Source organism: Lycium ferocissimum, chromosome 2 (assembly GCF_029784015.1).
Source record: "Lycium ferocissimum isolate CSIRO_LF1 chromosome 2, AGI_CSIRO_Lferr_CH_V1, whole genome shotgun sequence".
In the NCBI taxonomy this organism is placed as follows: domain Eukaryota; kingdom Viridiplantae; phylum Streptophyta; class Magnoliopsida; order Solanales; family Solanaceae; genus Lycium; species Lycium ferocissimum.
The window spans coordinates 45,043,398-45,066,631 of record NC_081343.1 but is presented as its reverse complement, the minus strand read 5'-3'; the positions used below and the strand labels follow the sequence as shown (position 1 = coordinate 45,066,631).

Here is a 23,234-nt window from a genome sequence, read left to right as displayed (position 1 = left end):
TAGAAGCCCAAAACCAAAACCTTCAAACATTTCCCAACATTTTCCAACCCCAAACCAAGGATCAAAGTGAAGATGGTGGTTAAGGTTCAGTGAGGTCTACACTTGTCTCCTCTTCTGAAGATATTTGGGTGAGTATTTTTAAGGTGGAGTAACCATGGAATTGAAGTGTTCTTGAATTTTGAGGTAAGATTTCATCTTAGTTTCATGTTTATGAGTTTGTTTGGTAATTATGTTAAGATTTGAGGAGAAGAAAATTGGAGGAAAAGTTCAAATATGCATTTGGTGATATTTTAAGTTGTGAATTAACTTGAGATATAATTATTAGTATGTTTTGAGCATAATCTTGTTATGAGGGATAATAATGATGTTAAGAAATTGTCGTATACGAGTGTATAAGGGGTTGTATGAAGTTGTCGTCATGGATTGATTATGAAAAGAAGTTTTTGGAGTAAATTGAGTATAGTTTGAATGTAATCTTTTGATTATGGAATTGTTGATGTTTTATTGTGCTTTGAGAGTTGTTTTTGAAGATTGGAGAGAGTAGAAGATATAAGGGAGATCTTTTACGCCGACTTTGATTCTAAAAAGGGTTAAATGGAAGGCTTAAGATAAGCATACGACGATAAGCCTAACAATACGAATGGTTTTATATGTAGATCGCGAGACCGAAAGTAGGAAAGTCGAGAAGTTGAACTTCCGGGTATGTTAAGGCTGTTCCTTCTTTTCTTGGCATGATTCCATAAATGGTAGGAGCTTAAAGAACCTTATGACTAGAGATTTGTCAATGTAGAGCTCGTCATATTGTGGCATAATTTAGTGTTATGTTGTTCTTTCCGTGGGCCATATCCCCTCCCTATGTCCTTGAGTTTATAGAGAGACGTAAGAGACATGTTACATTATCGATTGAGCAAAGATATGCATGATATATCATATGATATATATATATATATTTTCTTTAGCTTGGCCACTTGGTCATGAGACATTTTCTTTAGCCCGGCCACTGTCGAGATAGATTGCACGGCCTATAGGTCGAGTGATTGCCCGGCACTACACGGTCGCCGAGAGACGATTGCCTGACCGACGGGTCGGGCCGAGATTTTTCGATGTTTGGCCACTTAGTCGGTGAGATATATAATAGCATTATATCGCATTTCATATGAGACATGCGTGGTGCGAGATATTCAAGGCATTCTTTGGCCTCCGTTGTATTGTTTTCGAGTGAGTTTAGTTATCCTTTGCCTTACATACTCAGTATATTGTTTCATACTGACGTCCCTTTTGTCGGGGGGCATTGCGTTCATGCTCGCGTGTTTAGGTAGCCGCACGAGCGATCCACTCGAGGGGCCTTCCGCTTCGCTCAAACGGTGCGCTCCACTTGGCTCGAGTCGCAAATTCCCTTTTGCATGCCATTTTGACACGTATATACGGGTATGACAGGGCCTTGTCCATCCTTTCTATAGCTCGTACTCCATGCAGGTCCGCAGGACAGCTGTATATAGTTGGATGTTACGTAGCCTTGTCGCCTCTTATTTTTGTTGTACAACATACGTAGCGGCTGGTCGGCTTACCGTTATCCTTAGCACGTATGTTTATATATATGCGTTGTTGTGAGTTTTCGATGCGTAGTCTATGGTATTAATCTTACAAGAGATGGTATAGCTCAGTTATAAGTTATTTATGGACCACCAGGTTGCTCGGTGAGATGCAAGTGCGAGATTAGGGGTGCTTGGTCAGTAATGGTCGGGCACTCGTCACGTATCATCGGCTTGGGTCGTGACATCTCTCTTCATATATTATTGAGCAAGGATAAAAGTGAAAATAAATAGTTAATTATCTCTTGGTTTTCTAAAATGATAACTATTTTGAACCATCTAATTTTAACAAATACGACAAATAAAATAGACCGGACAGAGTACTACTCGTTAAAGGGTCTATCAAATTAAATTAAATGACTCAGTAAAAATGGACGGAGGAAGTAATAATTTGTCAATTTCTTTGTCAACCTCGATGAAACGTGTGATGTCTTGCATGACTATTAAGGGTCTATCAAATTAAATTAAATGACTCAGTAAAAATGGACGGAGGAAGTAATAATTTGTCAATTTCTTTGTCAACCTCGATGAAACGTGTGATGTCTTGCATGACTATTAATGGTGTCCCTCGCCACAAACGTTTCAATGCTTTGGAACAAAACCAAGATTTCATTCTTGGAAAATGACATAAAATCATTATAAACATTGCTTTTTTTGTTCCGAATAAACATCGCTTAGCTTTTCTTTTCTAATAACACAAGCATAAAAGTATATTTAAGTAAATTTTTGCATTAACTCCCATAATCTTTTTGATTTAAAAGAAGAATATGAGATAACAACATTTCTTCACTTTTTTAATTGAGAAGTGAACTCCTTGAATTTTAAATGCATTCCTTCGTTTCATTCCACTTACGAAAGTACTTCCTTAGTCTCAAAATAAGTGTCATTTTAATAAAAATAACGTTTATTAAGAAATTAATAAATAAAATGTGGAGCTTATAACTAAACTATCCTTATTTATTGGATATTTCATTTTTTGAGAATTGAGAAATATTAAAGAAGACCACTTCTTTAATGCCTAGGGCATTGTTGGAAATACTAGCAAATTTTGTCTTGATTGCTAAGATAACACTTATATTGGGACGTTTGCTAATGTGATACTTATTTTGGGACGGATGGAGTATTTATTAAGGATTTATTTTAAATATGTTTTGAAAATTTAAATTAGAATATTAATACTTTATGTAGTTAATTAATGATATGGATAATATTGAAAGAAAATAATAAATATTTTTTAATTTGCTAAACTGAACAAGTAAAAATAAAATTTATTTTTAGTACTATAAGCAAGAAGAAAAAAGGAACATACGGAGTAACAACCAGTGTTTTCAAAGGAGTTTTCGGGGCGAGTCCGGGGGTGAGTCCAAAAACGCTACGGGGCGCAAATGAAAGGCGTTGATCCATAGGGCGTACGCCCTAGAATTTGGAGCGTAAGTCCCGGGCGCAAAAGCGTAAGCCCCAGGCGTAAAAGCGTATGCCCCGAGCGTTAAATTTAATTTTTTATTATTTTAAAAGTATTTTTGCTATAGAATATGTTTTTTATTTGTAATGATATTTATATTTCATGTTATCATGTTTTCATGTTGTAGTGATTTTTTCTAAAATATATAAATAAAGAAAACAACTCTCATAAAAAGCACTGTCATAAATAGTTTTTTTAGATGATCATATCTGAAATTGATATGACAAAGATTTCATAGCACTATGTTCTTGAAGAAACTTTATCCATTTTTTGTTATTGCTCTTACACTTTAAAATATTTTTTTAATTACATAGAGGGTAGAGAAGGAGAAATGGGAGAGAGAATTACAATATGGAGATTCGAACCCTCACTAATATAAGAATTACAAATATTAGTTGAGAGTGGGAAAAACTAATACATGTGGAGATTGATGTGGAAGTGAATGCAGTTTCATTTTAAAGATTATCGGGGCTATTATCTTTTTTTTTGTGTTGTTACCTTTCTCAAATAATAATTGTAATGATTTTTTTTTATATAATCGGTGACTTATTTGAATTTATTTGCAGAATTTTAATGAAAATTTTGCTTTTGCTTATTTTTTAGTAACAAAATTATAAAATTGAATATACATAAGACATACGCCCCAACCTCTTAAAATACTGATAACAACTAAAAGTAAATTGAATCATTATGTATTTTAAAATATAAACAATCAGATATATTGAAGTGTTTTGAAGCCCTTTATCTTAGTTTCCCTCATATATGGCGTTTGCTTAAAAAAGCTTAAGAAGTGTTTCATCCGATTTTTTTTTTTTTTTTGAACTATCTTTTTAACTAAACACGAAAAAGGAAAAAAATTGATTTATTTTTATTTTTAAAAACAACTCAAAAAGTGAAAATACTTTCATACCTGGTATTTTCTTTTTCTGAAACAAAAATTTCAAAATCTTGGAAAGTGTATCTATACTTTGGATTAAGCAAATATGCCCCAAAAGGAAAATAAAGAAAGAAATTAAATTTCCAGCTCTGAATGTGTTTAGTCAACACTCAAACTATAGAGATAGGAAGAAACAAAAGGAAAAGAACAATAAATAGTGAGAGGCAGAGGCTTTGGGAAGTGACAACTGAGGCTCATGCAAAACACCTCTCTTATATCACCTTTCCGCAGCTTTTTCATTACTCATTCTTTTCTCTCTATCAAACCATTCTCATTTCACTTTCAGTTCTTCTTTCTTCCATGACTTCTTCACAGAACAGTATCAGTTCTTCTTTCTTCCATGACTTCTTCACAGAACAGTACACTCACAGCTCTTGTCATTTTTCAAAACTTCTTGTTTCCAGGTATATATCTATATCTTAATCTCTCTCTGTTTTCCCCATGATTTTTGTGTTATCAAGCCAAAATCTTGATATGGGTTGGTTTTTTGTATAAAGGTATATATATGTATATCCTAATCTCTCTCTGTTTAACTGTTTTCCCATTATTTTGTGTTATCAATCTAAAATCTTGATACGGGTCCGTGTAAAAATCAAGTCTTGATGAATCGTGTTTTTGTTTTCGTTAAAAAGAACTGATTTTTTCATGTAAAGTGCTCTGTTTTCCCATGATTTTTGTTTTTTTTGATACAGGTCGGTGTAAAAATCAAGTCTTGATGAATCATGTTTTTGTTTTCATTAAAAAGAACTGATTTTTTCATGTAAAGTGCTCTGTTAAGCCAAAATTTTGATACGGGTCGGTGTAAAAATCAAGTTTTTGTTTTTATCAAAAAAGAACTGATTTTTTCATTTAAAGTGTTCTGTTTTTTTTTTTTAAGGAATGTTAAAAGTAATCAGGTCTTGAATTCATGTTTTTTTTTTTTTTTTTCACTAAAATGCGATTTTTTTTTTTTTAGATAAAATACTCTGTTTTCTTGGGGAATGTTAACAGTAATCAAGTCTGGAATTCTTTGTTCACATTGAAATTCACTGATTGTTTTTTTTTTCCCGGATAAAATGTTCTGTTTGTTTGGGGAATGTTTACAGTAATCAAGTCTTGAATTCATGTTTTTGTTTTCATTAAAATTCACTGATTGTTTTTTTTAAAGGTAAAATGCTCTGTTTGTTTGGGGAATGTTTAAAGTAATCAAGTCTTGAATTCATGTTTTTGTTTTCATTAAAATTCACTGATTGTTTTTTTTTAAAATGCTCTTTTGTTTGGGGAAAAAATCAAGTCTTGAATTCATGTTTTTGTTGTCATTAAAATTCACTGATTGTTTTTTTTTTTTCCTTAAAAAAAATAAAATGCTCTGTTTGTTTGGGAAATGTTATAGTAATCAAGTCTTGAATTCATGTTTTTGTTTCCATTAAAATGCACTGATTTTTCTTAAAGCTAAGGTGCTCTGTTTTTTTTGTGTGGGAATGTTAACAGTGATGTATAGGTCGGTGAATGTATACCGATCAGCGGAAGGAAAAGAAGAAATGGAAGAAAGGGAGTATTTGCTTCGTGAAACGAGTAAATTTGAGGAAATTGGGTTTGATCGAGTTATCACATTGTACAAATTTGATGTGTCCACACAGTTTGTAGGGAACCTAAATGGTGTATGGAAATGTATGTTTGTGTATGACTCCAATCGCTACCAATCAACCAGTGTTGATGCTAGTCCTGAGTGGCTTTCGATTGCTGAGTACGTTTTCCTCCTTTTTTGAGTATCTTCTTGCTTTATTATCATCTTTGGTACACTAGGAAATTTGTCATTTTACTATTTCCTTTCGAATCTCATTTTATGTGATGTGTTTGCTAGATCTGGATTTTGATATATTAATTAGAATTATACATTATATTAATGATAGGCAACAAAATGTTAATGTATTGGTTGAAAAGCAGGAAAAAATGTTAGTCAGATGAAATATAAATGCTTCTACTTTTTTCGTGTTTGGTCCAAACTTATATTTGGACTATGGAACACCCTTGATGGATTAGACTTTAATTAGCCCAAGTTAAATGTGGTGATCAGTTACTTCTCTGTATTAACTCTCTAATTAAAAGAAGAATAAGTTACTTCTCTTTTATTACTCTATTAAGAGAAGAAGAGTTATACGACTCTTAATATGGTGGGAGTTATAAGTCACATAACACTACTATAAAAGGGAGTGCATTGAGGTTACTCCATACACCACATTTGAGCTAAAATTCCTTTAGATTAGAGTGTAGTTGTTGTGGAGAAATTACAGGACTCCAAAAGTGATCTTGTAAGAAAAAGTTAAGGCAATTGGTGGTGGTAAGTGGTAACACACAATTCAATCCTAGCAAGAAGGTATGTTTAATTCCGCATAAATCTCCAAACTCTATATAGACATCTTTACTTCCCTGAGTTAAAGGGAGCAACTGAATTTTGTAAATAGCTTTTATATTATGCACCTCCCTGGTGCTTTTGCAGATAAAATATTTTACCTTCTTCAAAAAAGATAGTTTGCGATCGAAAACATCACATCAAAATTTAAGCTCTCCAAACTCTATCCTTCACTTAATGTTGTAATGACACAAATTACCCCCTAAAGGAAAACTTAAGGCTTTTTTTTTCTTAAAAATTGATTTTCTTAAAATTTGAAAATAAATCTAGTCTTCCACATTTAGTTTTAAAAAAAGGGTTTTCCACATGTTAAGAAAATAATTAATTTTTTTCAAAATTTTATAAAAATTCAGGGCAAGAAAAATACTTTTCCGCCTAAGAAAATGAAATCATGAAAATCAAGATTTTTTAAGACATTTTAAAAAAAAATAATCAAGTTTTCCATATTTTTAACAAATCCATTTTTCCATATTTAAAAAAAAAAAATCATTTCAGTTTTTTTTTCTTTTTCAAAAAACAGTTTTAAAAAAAAAAAAAATTTCAATTTTTTTTATTTAAAAAAGCTTTTTTAAAAGAAAATTCAGAATCCAAAAATGGGTTTAAAAAAAATCAAATTTTCAAATTAAAAAAAAAGAAGGGTTTTAAAACTCATTTTTTTTTAATGAAAATTCAGTTTTTTAAAAGATAAGTTTAAAAAAAAAAGAGAAAATAAATAAATACACATGTGGCAAGGAGAGTGTACATCACATCAAATATTTAAGGGGGTAATAGGACTTTGAATAGTTTTTAATGAATTTGCATTTTTGAAAGTTGTCAACGTATATAAAAATGGGATTGTGTCAAATATTTTGGTATGTCTCAAACATGAAGGGTGTCATATAAATTGGGAGGGAGAAAAGATTTTCCTAGTTCTCTTGAATCTTTCAGAAAAACATGACTGCAAAGTTTGTAGCTTTTTCATAACTGGAGGTCATTTATAGGTCATTGCTGGATCATAGCTGTGCCTGTTGTGTTCAAATTAGTACTAGTAAAGTAATTTGTTTTTTGATTATTTAAGAGGTGATGCGAAAACAATCTTTTTTTTTCTTATTCCCCTTTAAAACACTATCCCCTTCATAGTTGAATCCTTGAATATGCTTGATATCTTTGTTTTCTGGGAATCTACAATTCGTTCTTTTTGGTTAATTTCTAGTTCATCATTTACTAAGCCAGAGCAGCTAGCAGTAGCTCTGGAAGTAGAAAAACTACTGCTGGAAGTAGATTCTGAAAAGAATTGGCTTACATTGGCTATGCTCTGATCAGCTGTAAGATGAATTTATCTGCCTGTAGAGGTTCTAATGCAACTACCATATAGCCATTCTGTGGTTTCAAGGTTTTCTCCCACGGCTAATCCTGCAATGACAGATCCATCCAAGGCAAGGAAATTCTGTCATTGTACTTAATAGAGAGGTCAACATGAAGGAGAATGGCGGCAGAATTAATCCTTAAACTTTAGGAATTAATCATTGACATATAACTAGATTGGGGTTGTAGAGTCCAGTTCCTATACTAATTAGATGTAAAAGCGTGGCTTTATATAATGAATCCATTCACGTTAATGAGCAGTGAAGAAAGTATTAAGAGAAGCTCACTTTACAGATAACTTCGTTTGTAAATCTTCTTCAGTATCAGCTGTTAGCCTGTTATATATTGGTTCAATTATTGAAAAAACAATGAGCCTTGAAATCCATTTAGGTGCCTAATACTCTTGTCTTGAAGTTTCAGATTAATCAGATTTGTAGATTCATCCAACTGGAGCTGTGATTATAATTCAGTTGGGATGCTATAATTCTATAGTTAATTTTTATATGTTATGGGCTATTGACTGTTTGCTGCTGTTTCTTATGTCATCTCAGTAATCAGGGATCAATTACTTGTCGTTCGATTGATGTAATTGTCATTGTTTCAGCATTGAAAACTGTGTTTTCTGTCACTACCTGAAATTTTTGTGACTTGGTAATGTGCGTCTTTGACTCATTCTCTATGTGCTTACTTAATTCTTTTAATTTAAATGTTGTATCCAGAAATCCGAAGATGGAATTTATACCGACATTAGCCAATGATCTGCGTGCTATACCTGAGTTAGCACTAAGTGTCGAAGAGGAAAGTGGAGGTAACGATATTAAAAGCCATCAGCCAGAAAAGAAAAGCCGTGTGCCTTTACCGGACCTTAACTCTCTGCCTTGTTCAGACTTGGAGACTGAAGAAAATGACCAAAATGTGTCAGGTTAAATTCCAATTTTTGTTTATATACAGGAATTCCTCTCTATTTCTGTATCAAACAGTTGGATATTGAACATGGAATATCATAAAAGTATTATTAGTATAAGATAATAACTAAGTCGTATTTTTTGATCATCGTTCACGCTGGATACTTATGCATTCACTAACAACTAGATGAGATCATATGAAGTTCATACTGATTAATTTACAGTTAATCTGAATGGTAATGTTGTGGAACTTATTCCCCAATGCACCGGATGCTTCCAACTAGATTGTTTATGGCCTCAGAAGAAGCTATAAAAATATGGGCATAATACATAAACATGCCCTTAAACTTGGCCTCAGCTGGGTATGCCTTCCAACTTTGGGTGTGCACAAGTAGGCACCTCAACTTGTATAAAGTTGAACATGTAAACACAAATGCTGACGTGACACTGACGTGTCACATAAATTTTGGAGTGCCACGTCAGCATTTGTGTTTACATGTTCAACTTTATACAAGTTGAGGTGCCTACTTGTACACACCCAAATTTGGAGGGCATGCTTGCCAGTTGAGGCCAAGTTTAAGGGCTTGTTTATGTATTATGCTAAAAATATGTATTGCTGATAACAATAGAGGATACTGGGAATAGATTGTCCTATTTTGAGATGGATTTGTACAAATGGGGTGCTTCTCCCGTTCCCATTTATGTGACACTCTTCTTTTTTTAATCAGTCCTAAAAAGAATGTCACATTTCTATATTTAGTAACAATTTAACTTTAAACTTGGGATAAGACACTATTACCCCCTGAACTATACCCGAAGTTGCTATGACACACCTTATCTTTCCCTGGGTCCTATTACCCCCCTAAATATATTTAAAATGGAATAATTACCCCCTAAACGCTGATGCCCACTCTCATATGAGAGAGTGACATACACTCTCCAAGCCACATGTGTGTTTATTTGTTTTTTTTTTTTTTAATTTTTTTCAGCTTATGTGTCAATTTTTTTTAAAAAAATAAAAGCTGAATTTTCTTTAAAAAAAAAATGATTTTTAAAACCCATTTTTTTAAAAAAAAGAAAATTAAAAAATTGATTTTTCTAAAACCCTTTTTTTTAAAAAAAAAAAAAAAAACTAAAAACATGCATTAAAAAAATTAAAAACCTGAATTTTCTTTTTAAAAAAATGATTTTTTAAACCCGTTTAACTTTTTTTTTTTTAAAAAAAAAAAAAAAACTGAAAACATGGATTTTTTTAAATTAAAAAATTGAATTTTGTTTAAAAAGATGATTTTTAAAACCCGTTTTTTTAAAAATATTTAAAAATCTGAAAATTTGATTTTTTTAACCCCCACCCTCTTTTTTTTAAAACAAAACTGAAAACATGAATTTTATTAAAATATGGAAAAATGGATTTTTTTAAAATATGGAAAACTTGATTATTTTTAAAAAATGTCTTAAAAAATCTTGATTTTCATGATTTTGTTTTCTTAGGACACTTTTATTTTCAAATAAATTCCAGAAAAAGTGTTTTTCTTGTCAAAATGTGAAAAAACTGAATTTTTATAAAATTTTGGAAAAATTAATTATTTTTTCTAAAAAAACCGATTTTTCATATTTTTTTAAAAACAATTCAGTTTTTCATATTTTAAGAAAAAAAATTAGGTTTTCCCGTTTTTATGTTTCTCACTCTCCCAAAGAGAGTGAAACACACTCTCCTTGCCACGTCAGCGTTTAGAGGGTAATTATTCCGTTTTAAATAAGTTTAGGGGGGTAATAGGACCCAAGGAAAGATAAGGTGTGTCGTAGCAACTTCGGGTATAGTTCAAGGGGGTAATAGTGCCTTATCCCTTTAAACTTTCCATTTTACCTTTGTTGACATGATTTATAGCCACACAAATATCTATGACTTGTTTTAGACCACAAGTTTCAAAAGTCCTTTCTTTCATTCTTAAACTCCGGCCCAGTCAAACACCTTCACATATATTGGGATGTAGGGAGTAGCATTCTAGGCCTTTTATTTCTAACTCCTAATTCTGCTTGGAAGCACATCAATCGGCACAAGTTCTGACATCTCACAAATCTAGCTAGACATTCGTTTTTAAAGTCTTCCATAGTGAGTCATACATTTTCAATTCCTTTACCAGTATTTCTCAAGCATTCACTAGGGTTCCAAAGAACATGGCGTCATGCTTTGTATGTTCCGGATCACTTGAGGCTTTCTATCTTACAAGTGCAGCATGGTTTTGGCCTTAGCTTAATGCAGTCATCATTATTAGCGTGTACATTAAATTAATGTAGCCCTTAGCTTAAATTAAAGGGCTACATTAATTTAATGTAACATAGCAATCTCCGCCCGAGTTTATATTTCCCTTCTAAAATCAAGTGATTGATCTGAAAGTAACAAACTAAAACAAATTTTAAACAAAATTCAAATGTTGCTCGGGATGATGGAACTTTCACGCAAGGTACTCATCACTAGTAAAGGATGCTTTTTTACCATAGTAGGTATAGTTTTCATTAAGTAGTAGATCGGAGGAACTTTAACGCGATGGTTACTACAGTGGTAACTCTGTGAAATGCACCTACCTAGATATTTTCATGTGAAATGCACCTACCTAGATATTTTCATGTGAAATGCACCTACCTAGATATGTACCCATCCCACAAACGATGTGGGACTCGGAACTTTCAAACTTGGATTTCATCAGTACGTGATGCGCTAGTCTCATTTGTCACGTAGCTCTTTTATCAGACATTCATTTCATTTCCTTTTAATGTCATAAATCCAGCACTAATTGCGAATAGATATAAGTTTATGTTATATTTGATGTGCTCTTGTGAATTTCCTTTTCTTTTTGGAGTTTCAATTATGTTTTCAGGATCATAGTTTAATGCCAATTAATTGATTCATAGACTTCAGTTTCATGCATGGATTTAATTCTCTCTCTTTTCTGTGGTTTTGCAAATGTGAGCTCAATTTCATCAATTTATCTTCTTATTATTTAGTAGTCTTTAATGGTCTGCTTTCTTCTCTGTTTCAAGAAGAAGGTGCATTCCCTCATCTATGACATTATTTCCAGGAAACTGGCCCCTTGTTTTTTCTTTTCCCATCTTAACTTACTGATAAATGATGATTCAGAATATAATAACTGAAGAAGCATCAAGTGCTTTCTAGGAGTGAATTGTGAGGACTTTATCCCAGAAATATCATCTTTAGTTCCATAATAAGATGACGAAGTGTATCAAGAGTAAAAATCTATTCATATCTGGATGTCATAAATTCTTGTAATTACAAATATGATTCCACGTGTAGCTTATTTTGTTAAAAGTATTGGATGTCCAAGTAGATGCTGATAAAGGAAGTAAAACAGAGTACATTAACAGTACATTTGATGGTTGTCTGAAACAAGTTTCCTTCTATAGTACACGGAGGAGCAGCTCCTTCTATTCGCATGTTGAGTTATTGAGTCTCATTTCAGTCTAGCGAAAATGATTAGCTCTTAGTTTATTCTTAAATGTTCAGCGCTTAGTTTATTCTTACTTGCTGAAGGATGCGAATTATACTCGGTTGAATCCAAATCATGTTATTTAATTCATGATTTTTCCATATTTGGATGATTTGTTTGGTGTCTTGTGAAATTGGCTTAATTTGTGGTTTATTGTGGTGTTAATTACCGAGCAGGGCCAAAATGGAGATATGGGAACTCTTTGGAAAGAAATAAAAGAAGGTGGTGCCAAGAAGTGAAGGTCCGGTGCGTCCTGATGGTGTTTCAGCGCGCTGTGAGCTACCCAGCGTGATGCAGTGGACCTTCTCTTCTGGGCACCTTCTTCTTTTATTGCTCATCCGCTCCAAATAGCTTCAAATTCCTTTTTTTGCCTCCAAATTGTCCCCTTTAGCTCTCTTTTGGACCTTCTGTAACTAGTTCAAAGCTATATATAAATGCATATAGGATAGAGAATTAATAACACAAAGTCAAAAGAAGAGAATTATCTTGATAGGTTATTAGTGGAAAAATGCTCTATGATTTAGGACTGAGCTAAACACAACAGGGCAATAAAAACTTGTTGATTCCATATTTTAGGAAGTGGACTGAAGCAATATCTGCCTTAATTGCCTTCCTGTATGGACGTATTTTCTTGGCTACACATCTGTCTCAGTATCTAATGTTGCTTGGTGAATTTCAGAGAACACAACTTAATTGCTTTTAGAAAAGATATCATTCTTTTGTATGTTTGTGCTTGAATGTTCACTATGGTTTTGGGTTCCTTTTCTTTTCATTTAGCAGGCATACAGCTGCTCGGTATATTTTAATTTTTTGTCTGTTGAACGAATAGTTAGTGTAGTTCATTTTCTTGGTGTCCTGCAAGTGTTAGATACATGACCCAAGATATGTTAATTAACATCAGTTGCATTAAGCTAGTTTCTGTCTGTCTGATGTGGCAAAGGTTAGTTTGCTGGCAATTTCTGCTGTTATTATCAGATATACCACAGCCTTTAAATACTCTAACATGTATGAATGTACAAGTTTTTGCTGTGATAAAAGTTTAGGCACTTGCTAAATGAATTATGTCTGTAGAAAACAAGAAACGGAGGGCAGCAAAAACCGAAGACATAGCAAGACTCTCTTTAGAAGATCTTGCCAAGTACTTTGACCTTACAATTGTCGAGGCTTCAAAAAAATTGAAGGTTGGAGTTACAGTACTCAAAAGGAAATGCAGGGAGTTCGGCATCCCTCGATGGCCACGTCGGAAGATCAAATCTCTAGACAGTCTCATACTTGATCTCCAGGTCTCCTCTTCAGCTCATGTATATTTGCTCCTACTGCATTGGAAAAACATATTTCTTTTTTGTTTCCTCGCTTTTAGTATATAGCTAAACGTAGGAAATTGGTCAATGTTACAAGATGGCTCGACCAAACATTCAATCTCTGTTATTCAGTGCTAGAAGAAACTATTTTAATATTATTCTGATATTGGTTTTCAAGTTAGAAAACTTAAGAATGTTTCTTATATTGGTTTTACTGCCTGGATGTCTGTTTTTGTAGAAAGAGATGCAACAACAACAGGAGGAAGACGAGTTAGCAGCTATTGCAGTGGAAGAGAGAAAAAGAATGATAGAATGTGAAAGAGAAAGCATAGAAAAGAAGCCCTTCATGGACATACAGGAAGAAACAAAAAAGTTTAGACAGGTTATTTTCAAGAGAAGATACAAAGCCAGAGTTCTTGAGAACCGATGTCGAAAGTTATCGCTGTTATAAAGTATCAGACATTAGATAGTTTTAAAGGAGCACCTGAGGAAATGTAATATGTTAAAAAGGAAAATGTACTCAGCAATCGAAATCCACTCAGGACTAGCATCAACACTAATCGATTGATCGCGATCAGAGTCATACACAAACATGCATTTCCATACACCATTAAGGTTCCCTACAAACTGCGCAGAGACATCAAATATGTGCAATGTGATAACTGGAGTAAATCTAATTTCCTCAAAGTCACTCGTTTCATGAAGCAAATACTCCCTTTCTTCCATTTCTTCTTTTCCTTCCTCTGACCGATATACATTCACCGACCTATACATCACTGGATAGAGAAAGTTCTGGAAAATGACAAGAGGTGCGAGGGTGCGGTTCTGTGAAGAAGCCATGGAAGAAAGAACAGAAACATAAAGTGAAATGAGAATGCTTTGACAGAGAAAAGAAAGAGTATTGAGGAAGCTGCAGAAAGATGAAATAAGAGAGGCGCTTTGCATGATTCGAAAGATAATAATTGGAGAAGCATCAAGTGCTCTTCTAGGTGTGAAAGTGAGAACTTTATCCCTAAAATATCATCTTTATGTCCATAATAAGACGACAAAGTGTATCAAGAGTAAAAATCTGTTCTCATATCTTTATGTATGTCATAAACTTTTGTAATTACAAATATGATTCTGTATGTAGCTTATATTGTTAAAAATATCGGACGTCCAAGTAGATGCTGATAAAGGAAGTAAAACAGGGTGCAATAACAGTACATTTGATGGTTGTCTGAGACACATTTCCTTCTATAGTACATGGAGGAGCATCTCCTTCTATCGGCATGTTGAGTTATTGAGTCTCATTCTAATGAAAATGGTTCAAACTTAGTTTACTCTTACTTGCTAAAGGATGTGAAATTATAGTAGGTCGAGTCCAAATCATGTTATTTAATTTATGATTTTTTCCCATAGTTGAATGATTTGTTTGGTGTTTTGTGGAATTGGCCTAATTTGTGGTTTATTGTGGTGTTAGTTACCAAGAAGTGCCAAAATGGAGATATGGGAACTATTTAGGGAGAAGAGATGTGAACCTAGTCCTCACAGCTACCCAGGACCAAGACCTTGGTGATGAAGATGGCATTACTCACCAGAAGGTTCCAAAAAATGATCAGGAGAGGAGGGTTCCTAAATAGAGGAAGCACCTCAGGCCCAAGCCCATCATTGACTGTGTTATTACTTGTTTTGTCTACCAAATCCTTAACGGGGTTCATAACATAGATTGTTACAAGTACCTTGGGATGGGGATTACATGTCTGTTTGCTTCTACTTTTTGTGCCAAATAATTGTTTTACAATATAAAAGGCCGGGTTGTTTAACAATAAAAGAAGGTGTTGCCGAGAAGTGAAGGTCCAGCGCATCACGCTGGTGTTTCAGGGCTATGCAGCAAAACCAGCATGCCGCGAGCTACCCAGCTTGATGCAGTGGCCTTCTCTTCTGGGCACCTTCTTTTATTGCTCATCCGCTCCAAATAGCTTTCATGTTCCTTCTTTTGCCTTCGAATTGTCCCTTAGCTCTATTTTGGACCTTCTTGGTACCTAAGACAAAGCTATTTATAAATGCATATAGGATAGAGAATTACTAACACAAAGTCAAAAGAAGAGAAAATTATCTTGATAGTAATTAGTGGAAGAATGCTAAAAAAAAAAAAAAAAAAAGTGGAGATTGCTCTATGATTTATAACTGCTAAACACAACAGTGCAATAAAAACTTGCTGATTCTGTTTACCATATTTTAGGACGTGGACTGAAGCAATATCTGCCTTAATTGCAATCCTGTATGGACTTATTTTCTTGGCTGAACACAACTTAATTGCTTTATAGAAAAGAGATCATTCTTTTTTATGTTTGTGCTTGAATGTTCACAATGGTTGTTGTGTTCCTTTTCTTTTCTTTTAGCTGGATAAAAAGCTGCTAGGTATATAGTTAATCTCTTGTCTTTTGAAGGAATAGTTAATGTCTGATGTAGCAACGATTATTTTGCTGGCAATTTCTGCTGTAATTATCAGATGTACCACAACCTTTAAATACTTTAACATGTGTAAATGTACAAGCTTTTGCTGTGATAAAAGTTTTTCTAAAAGAATTATGTCTATGTAGAGAACAAGAAACGGAGGCCAGCAAAAACCGAAGACATAGCAAGGCTCTCTGTAGAAGATCTTTCCAGTACTTTGACCTTCCAAATGTCGAGGCTTCAAAAAGTTTGAAGGTTGGACTGACAGTACTCAAAAAGAAATGCAGGGAGTTCGGCATCCCTCGATGGCCACTTTGGAAGATCAAAATCTCTAGACAATCTCATACTTCTTCTCCAGGTCTCCTCTTCAACTCGTGTATATTTTCTCCTAATGTTCTGAAAAAACATATTTCTTTTTTGTTTCCTCTTTTTAGTATATATCTAAATGTACGAAATTGGTCAATGTTACTAGATGGATCGAGCAAACAATGCTCTTGTAACATTCAATATCTCCTATTCAGTATTAGAAGAAACTATTTTGATATTATTCCGATATTGCTACACAAGTTGGGTCACTTAAGAATGTTTCTTATATATTTTTTTTTTTTTGGCAAGTGATTTCTTATATTGATTTTATTGCCTGGATGTATGTTTTAGTAGAAAGAGGTGCAACGACAACAGGAGGAAGATGAGTTAGCAGCTACCACAGTTGAAGAGAGAAAAAGAATGATAGAATATGAAAGAGAAAACATAGAAAAGAAGCCCTTCATGGACCTACTGGAAGAAAAAAAAGTTTAGACAAAATATGTTCAAGAGAAGATATAAAGCCAGAGTTCTTGAGAATCAATGTCGAAAGTTATCAGTATTATAAAGTATCAGACATTAGATAGTTAAAGGAGCACCTGAGAAAATGTAACTATAGATTAGCTAGCTAGCCTTTTTACAGAGATAGCAATCCTTCCCAGAAATCTTAGACTTTCCTTGTGGGTCATTTTTGTTATTATTCAATTCAATATCCTATTCTGTGGGTGTTTAAATAAACAGCTTGATCAAGTTATTGATAGGACAACTGGGATCATTGTCTAACGGATGGTTGTGTTGTGGCAATCAAAGCTTAATTTTGAAGCTTATTAGCACTTTGATTACAGAATCACTCTATCAAATGGTTAATTATTACTTTTAGTTGATCATCTGGGCTGGTCATCCATTTGAAAAATTCCCCTGATGTCATGCTTAGTATGTTTTGAGTATTGCACTTTCTGGTTTAATGACACACTAAACAGTAAACAGAACTTGAATTAGTTCATATGACATGTATGAACTTCTACTAGGGTTGTGTTATAACTGCCTTAGTGGATGAAGAAATAAAGGTGCTTTTCTGGTTTTTGTGCTGTAGGCAGCAAAACATGTAGCAACAAAAAAATGTTTCTTCATGCTACTGATTTTCCGCAGCTTGTGCCAGCTGAGTTTGTTGCTGCTTAATCTTGAACACCTTTACAACATGACCAGATATTTTACAATCCCAATATTTCTCTCCAGGTCTGAAACCAACAATACTCAGTGTGGGGAGCTTTTTTGCAGTGCGGACGTGTCAGAATTTGCCTCGCTTCTCTCCTTGCTTCTGAGCCAGCATCTTTTCTATCTCCAATGGCTCTTTTCCACCTGAACTTGTTTGAACTTTTTCCTTTTAGCTTGGCCACAAACACTTTTTCATTGCTCTCCTCCATCCTCGGCAATCTTCTTTTTTCAGTTGCTTATAGAGCATTTACAAGCTACAGCAAAGTTATTTTGTTAATATCTTTGGGGTCTTCAATATATGATTTTTTCTATTCAGACCTTTCCGGAATGCTCACCAAGACCTTCTCCACAAGTTTCATCATCTAGTTCTAACCCGACAACCTGATCCGGTTCAACACCTTCAAAAGCTTGTCAGAGAACTCATTCTTAGTTTCTGTATCTTTCTTTTTCAAGGCCTCAATGCATTTGCTTTGGTTTGTCACTGCCTTGGAACTCTTCCTTATGCTTTTCCCAAGCTCATTTGCTGTTTCACAAGCCATAATCCTTGTGAATATTACATCTGAGATAGTAGAGTGTATACAAGACAAAGCCTTGAACTTCTTTGCAACTTCTAGGCCTGTGTTGCTTTAGTTTGTCTACCATTCCCACTACTATGCAAAGATCAAAGGCTCTCAAATAAGCGTTCATTTTAACTGCCAAAATCTGATACTTTTTCCTGCAAACAGAAGAGGTGTAAGGCTAGAAAATTACTTTTTCCAGCTCTTTTATTTAAATATCCTTTAATCCTTGCTGGATTTCTCCCAAACTCTCAGAGTCCCACAAAGAACATGCGCTTTGATTCAAAATGAAGGTTTTCTTTTTAAAGGGTAAAAGGACAGACAGAAGTTATAGTCAAGATAGCAAACTCAACAAACAAACAGCTGATTGAAAAATGCAGGAACAGAAAAAAAGAGCGATGGAGTTGGTGAATAAGTAAAGTAATAGCAAAAGCAAACGAAAAAAAATGTTTCCCTCCCCTAGCAGCAAATGACTTTTCATTTCTTAAAGGTAATACATACATTTACATACAGAATCAGCACTGCAAATTTCCCAGAAGTCAAGCTTCGCGATATCCTACAAGCAACTAAGGATTCAGCGCCAGATTTGGAAGGTGATAGGTATTACTGATGGGGGAAAATATTAGCTGAAGAACTTGGCTGTTAGCCATGAATTTATTCATAGATTCAACTATTTCTGATTTGGTTGGAGCTCAATTTCATTATATCATTATTTTGTGCACACTTCCATTTTTTAAGGCCGTTTTTAGCAACAATTTTCTTGAACTCTGTCACCTCTGTCTGTGTTTAACTGTATTTTATCTGTTAAAAGTTACTTATAAAAAGCGATTTAGTCTGTGGATTGGGAAAATTTTAATCAGAGTTAAGTTTATGCTTTGCTTAATTTGTCTTTCTATTTCTATGCAACTGGAGAAGACTGGAGACTCGCATGTTTACTCCTATAAATTATTTTTAGCTTCAGCCTAAGCCCTTTAATTAGATTAGTGTTAATGAAGAATGATGAAAATACTATAAAAAATAAAAAATAAAAATAAAAAAGACTAGTGTTAATGGCACTCCATTTTGATGATTTGTTCCTAAGATGTAGTTGGAAAATCTATTTTACCCTTTGTCATGTTTTGTTCGTTTCTTTCTTTTAAGTCATAAGGAACAAATACATAGGTTTTTGAGGGTTTGAAAATTAGGTCGATTTTAGGTAAAAGAAGGCCAACATACCAAAAATGTGAATTACAATGTGATGTAAATGCAGGCCCTTATAATTCGCCCACACGGAGGATGCTGCTAACCAACTAGAGATACCTAGCTTTTGCATTTACTTAGCTAAATCACCATCATCAGCTTTCTATCTCAGTGCCCATTTGAGGGTACAGATACCCTTTTCCAACAGCATGTTTTGAGTATTTCTGTCTTATATACCTCTTTGTTTTATTCTTTTTTCTTCAATGTTTTTCGTTCTTGTACTCTATATGTAATCTTTATATGGAGTATAATTCCATATTATTAGCACGAGTCTGAGGAAATATGGGGTCTTGAACAAAAAGAAACCACCTTTGCAAGGTGATCTTAATTTATAACAGGTTATTTTGATGGTCTGATATGCTTTCTGTTTTGGTATGAATGTTGACTGCAGGTTCTGACTCTTCGACTACAATTACTTGAATTTGGTTTGCGATTGAAAAAATGTTGAAGACAATTGATGGTTTAGCAAGAAGGTTTGTGGGGAGTTCATTCCTCTACATGCGCAGATTTTTGTTCCTCATTTTATCTGTAGGTCCAATTCCAAACCACATCGCCTTTATTCTGGATGGGAATCGGAGGTATGCCAAGCAACGGAATATGACTGTGGGCACTGGATACAGAGCTGGATTTTTGAATGTCATGTCCATGCTCAAGTATTGCTATGAATTGGGTGTCAAATACATGACAGTATATGCATTCAGCATTGATAATTTCAAAAGAACGCCGGAGGAAGTTAAGTACTTGATGGACTTAATGCTGGAGAAAATCGAAGGACTACTCAAGCAAGAAAGCGTTGTCAACGAATATGGAGTGAGGATACATTTCGTAGGAAACCTGAAGCTTCTTGACGAGCCAGTTAGAGCTGCAGCTGAGAAGGCTATGCAAGCCACTGCCAACAACACCCAGAGCATTCTCCTTATCTGTGTGGCCTACACTTCTACTGATGAGATCCTGCATGCCGTTCAAGGATCCTGCCAAGAGAAATGGAACGAAATCCAAGAACTTAACGCGAACCAATCTCAAAATGCAGAAATAACTGAAGAAAAATTGGAGCTAGACCTTGTCATAAAGCTGGTAGATATAGAGAGGCATACATACGTGGGATTGGCACCTGATCCTGATATTCTGATCCGAACTTCGGGTGCAACTCGCCTTAGCAATTTCCTTCTTTGGCAGACTACAAACTGTTTACTGTATTCACCAAAGGTGTTGTTTCCTGAGATTGGTTTACGACACTTGGTATGGGCAGTGTTGAACTTCCAGCGACTGTATCATCATTTGGAGAAGGAAAAGAAGCAGTTGTAAAATCATTGCTCTTGTTCCTTTATGAGTCTTTTACATGTATTTTTCCCTTTTTTATTCAGATCACCAGTTGCAATTATTCATCATTGCTAATGTCCTCAATTATTCCAAGGGGATATCTCAAAGTTTATTGAATCTGATATTAAGGATGATCAGTGATCATTTCAAAATTTTAACATTCCTCAATTATTTACTAAAGTCTTTATTTGGATTGAAATCCACAGTATACTGTATATCAAAATACATTCTCATTATAAGTGCATCACAAACAGTGCAATTAATTTTGTAAAAGAACAATTGATTAAAACCATCTTATTGTATTAAACGAATCAATTATGAGTAAGCTTCATCAAAGCACGACATGCATCCTCTACTTTGGCCTAGCATATGAAAATTGACTTACAAGACATAAAGATGAAAGAACTGAAACAGGTTGCCTCATCCTTTTCATAAAGAACTGAAACAGGTTGCCTCATCCTTTTCACTTTTCAGTGAAGAATTAAGCAGGTTCACCATTAAACAATAATGGAGAGCAAAAATGAAATTAAGCAAAAATGAAATTGAGGAAGGTTAATCTGAGTAAGCTTTGCTTGTTCCTTTAATTACCTTGCAATGGGATAACTCTCGACATTCTCATTGTGTTTAACTTCAGCTAAGCCTCATCGGTAACGTTAGTAAATAGCACTTAGTTATACTTTTTGACTCGTAACATGTAATTAGAAATTCCAGTTTAGCCTTGATCTCATTTCATTTCTTTCTTTAAGTCATATGCACACATTAAGAAATGTTAAGATGCCCGACCTTGGTTGAGGGAAGGACTTGTCTACTCATATGATTTTGAGCAATACTCACTTTATAAGCTAGCTTTTAGGGTTGAGTTAGACCAATGCCTGCTTTCTTAACATGATATCAGAGCCACGCTAATCCATATTCTTGGTTTGTCTCATAGTGTTGGGTCCTCATATTATTATGTTGTCCATGCTTCAAGTGTCTTCAATTAGGTGCACGATCTATTTTCTTAACAAGAAACAATAACATAGGTTATTTAGGAACACTAAATCGGCGGATTTTAGGTTAAGTAAGGCCATCATACGAAAGTTGTGAATTGTTTTATGATGTTTGAGCTTATAATTTGCGTCTATCCCCCTAACAAGTACCACATAATATGCTCACACAGAGAACACTGCAAACAAACTGGAGGTTTCTTTGTCCTGCTTCTTGCAATTATATATATATATATATATAATTCACTTTCACTTAGCTTTGACAGCACTATCATTGGGCATCTCAGCTTCCATTTAATTTTAGGACACACACAGAGAGTCTCTTTTACAGCTAATGAGTACGAGTAATTTGGTTTTACATACGTATACCTCTCTGATCTTTTCTTTCAATGTTTTTTAGTTATCTTTCAATGTTTTTTAGTTATACTTTATGTAATAAGTGTAGAAACATGCTTTTGGAGTACAATTCTAATATTACTACTTGATAAGGGAAACCACATTTGGATGGTGATCTTTGTTAAGTTCTTTTTTTTGTTTTGTTTTTTGTTTTGTTAAGTTCTTGATAATTGTTCTACAATTTGTTTCAATTTTGAGCATGTTGGGTGCTTTAACATCCCCTGTATTTATCACAATGTTGACTGCAGCTTCCGACTCTTAATTAAATTGTAGTGTCTGTTGAACTTGGTTTGGACTGGAGAATGTCGAAGAGAATTGATGGTTTAGCAGTGAGTTTGTTTGGGGGTTCACTCCTCTACATCTTTACTCTTGTGTGTCGCCTTTTATCTGTTGGTCCGGTACCAAAGCACATCGCCTTTATTCTCGGAGGTATGCCAAGAAGTGTAGTATGGCTGAGAGAAAAGGATACGGAGCTGCGTTCCTGGCTGTTATGGCCATGATCAAGTATTGCTGGGAATTGGGCGTCAAATACATGACGATATATGTATTCAGCATTGATAATTTCAGGAGGAGGCCAGAGGAATTTCAGTACTTGATGGACTCAATACTGGAGAAAATCGAAGGACTACTCAATCACAAAAGCATTGCCAATCAATACGGAGTGAGGGTACATTTCGTTGGGAACCTGAAACTTCTTAGCGAACCGGTTAGACTTGCAGCTGGGGAGGTAATGGAAGCCACTGCTAACAACACCAAGGGCACTCTCCTGGTCTGCTTGGCTTATTCTTCAACAGATGAGATCGTGCACGCTGTTCAAGAATCCTGCCAAGAGAAATGGAATGAAATGAAATACAAGAAGTTAACTTGGACAAAGCTCAAAACATTGAAACAACTAAAGAAATTCTGGAGTCAAATGATGTGATAAAGCTGGTGGATATAGAGAGGCATATACATATGGGATTGGCACCAGATCCTGATATACCGCCTTAGCAATTTCCTTCTTTGGCAGACTACAAATTGTGTGCTGTATTCACCAAAGGTATTGTTTCCTGAGATTGGGTTGGCACACTTGATATGGGCAGTCTTGAACTACCAGCGACAGTCTCCTCATTTGCAGAAGAGAAAGAAGCAATTGTAAAATCATTAATGTTATTACTCTGCTAGTCTTTTATGTATTTTATCCTGTTTTTTGCTCAGATCACCCGTTGCCTACTGTTAGTCTTTTATGTATTACTGAATTCCACTGTTTAAGAAACATTACAGTAGTAATTTGATTCACTTGTTCTCAAACGGTGTCAAATGGGCGGGTTGAACGGGTTAAAATGGGCTATGTGAAATGA

The 23,234-nt window shown here is 34.4% G+C and overlaps 1 protein-coding gene and 1 pseudogene across 5 annotated transcripts in view; both read left to right on the top strand.

Annotated features, from left to right (window-relative positions):
* The window catches only part of LOC132039797 (protein RKD5), a 52,826-nt gene extending 36,349 nt beyond the window's left edge, over positions 1-16,477 (top strand). The window contains exons 2-6 of one of the 5 annotated variants that reach the window (XR_009410483.1): positions 5,462-5,717; positions 8,447-8,649; positions 13,210-13,421; positions 13,678-14,436; positions 16,166-16,477. Coding sequence is in view for 4 of the 5 variants with exons in the window: in XM_059430331.1 (XP_059286314.1) it covers positions 4,332-4,395; positions 5,462-5,717; positions 8,447-8,649; positions 13,210-13,421; positions 13,678-13,890 (948 nt within the window). In the remaining variant the exon portion in view is untranslated. Of the gene's footprint in view, positions 1-4,305; positions 4,396-5,461; positions 5,718-8,446; positions 8,650-13,209; positions 13,422-13,677; positions 15,032-16,024 lie in introns of those variants that run through there. The other 4 variants (XM_059430331.1, XM_059430323.1, XM_059430339.1 and 1 more) reach the window with 4 other exon arrangements.
* A 5,719-nt stretch (positions 16,478-22,196) lies between these two features.
* On the top strand, positions 22,197-23,107 carry LOC132047632 (dehydrodolichyl diphosphate synthase 6-like; annotated as a pseudogene).
* The last annotated feature ends 127 nt before the right edge of the window (positions 23,108-23,234 follow it).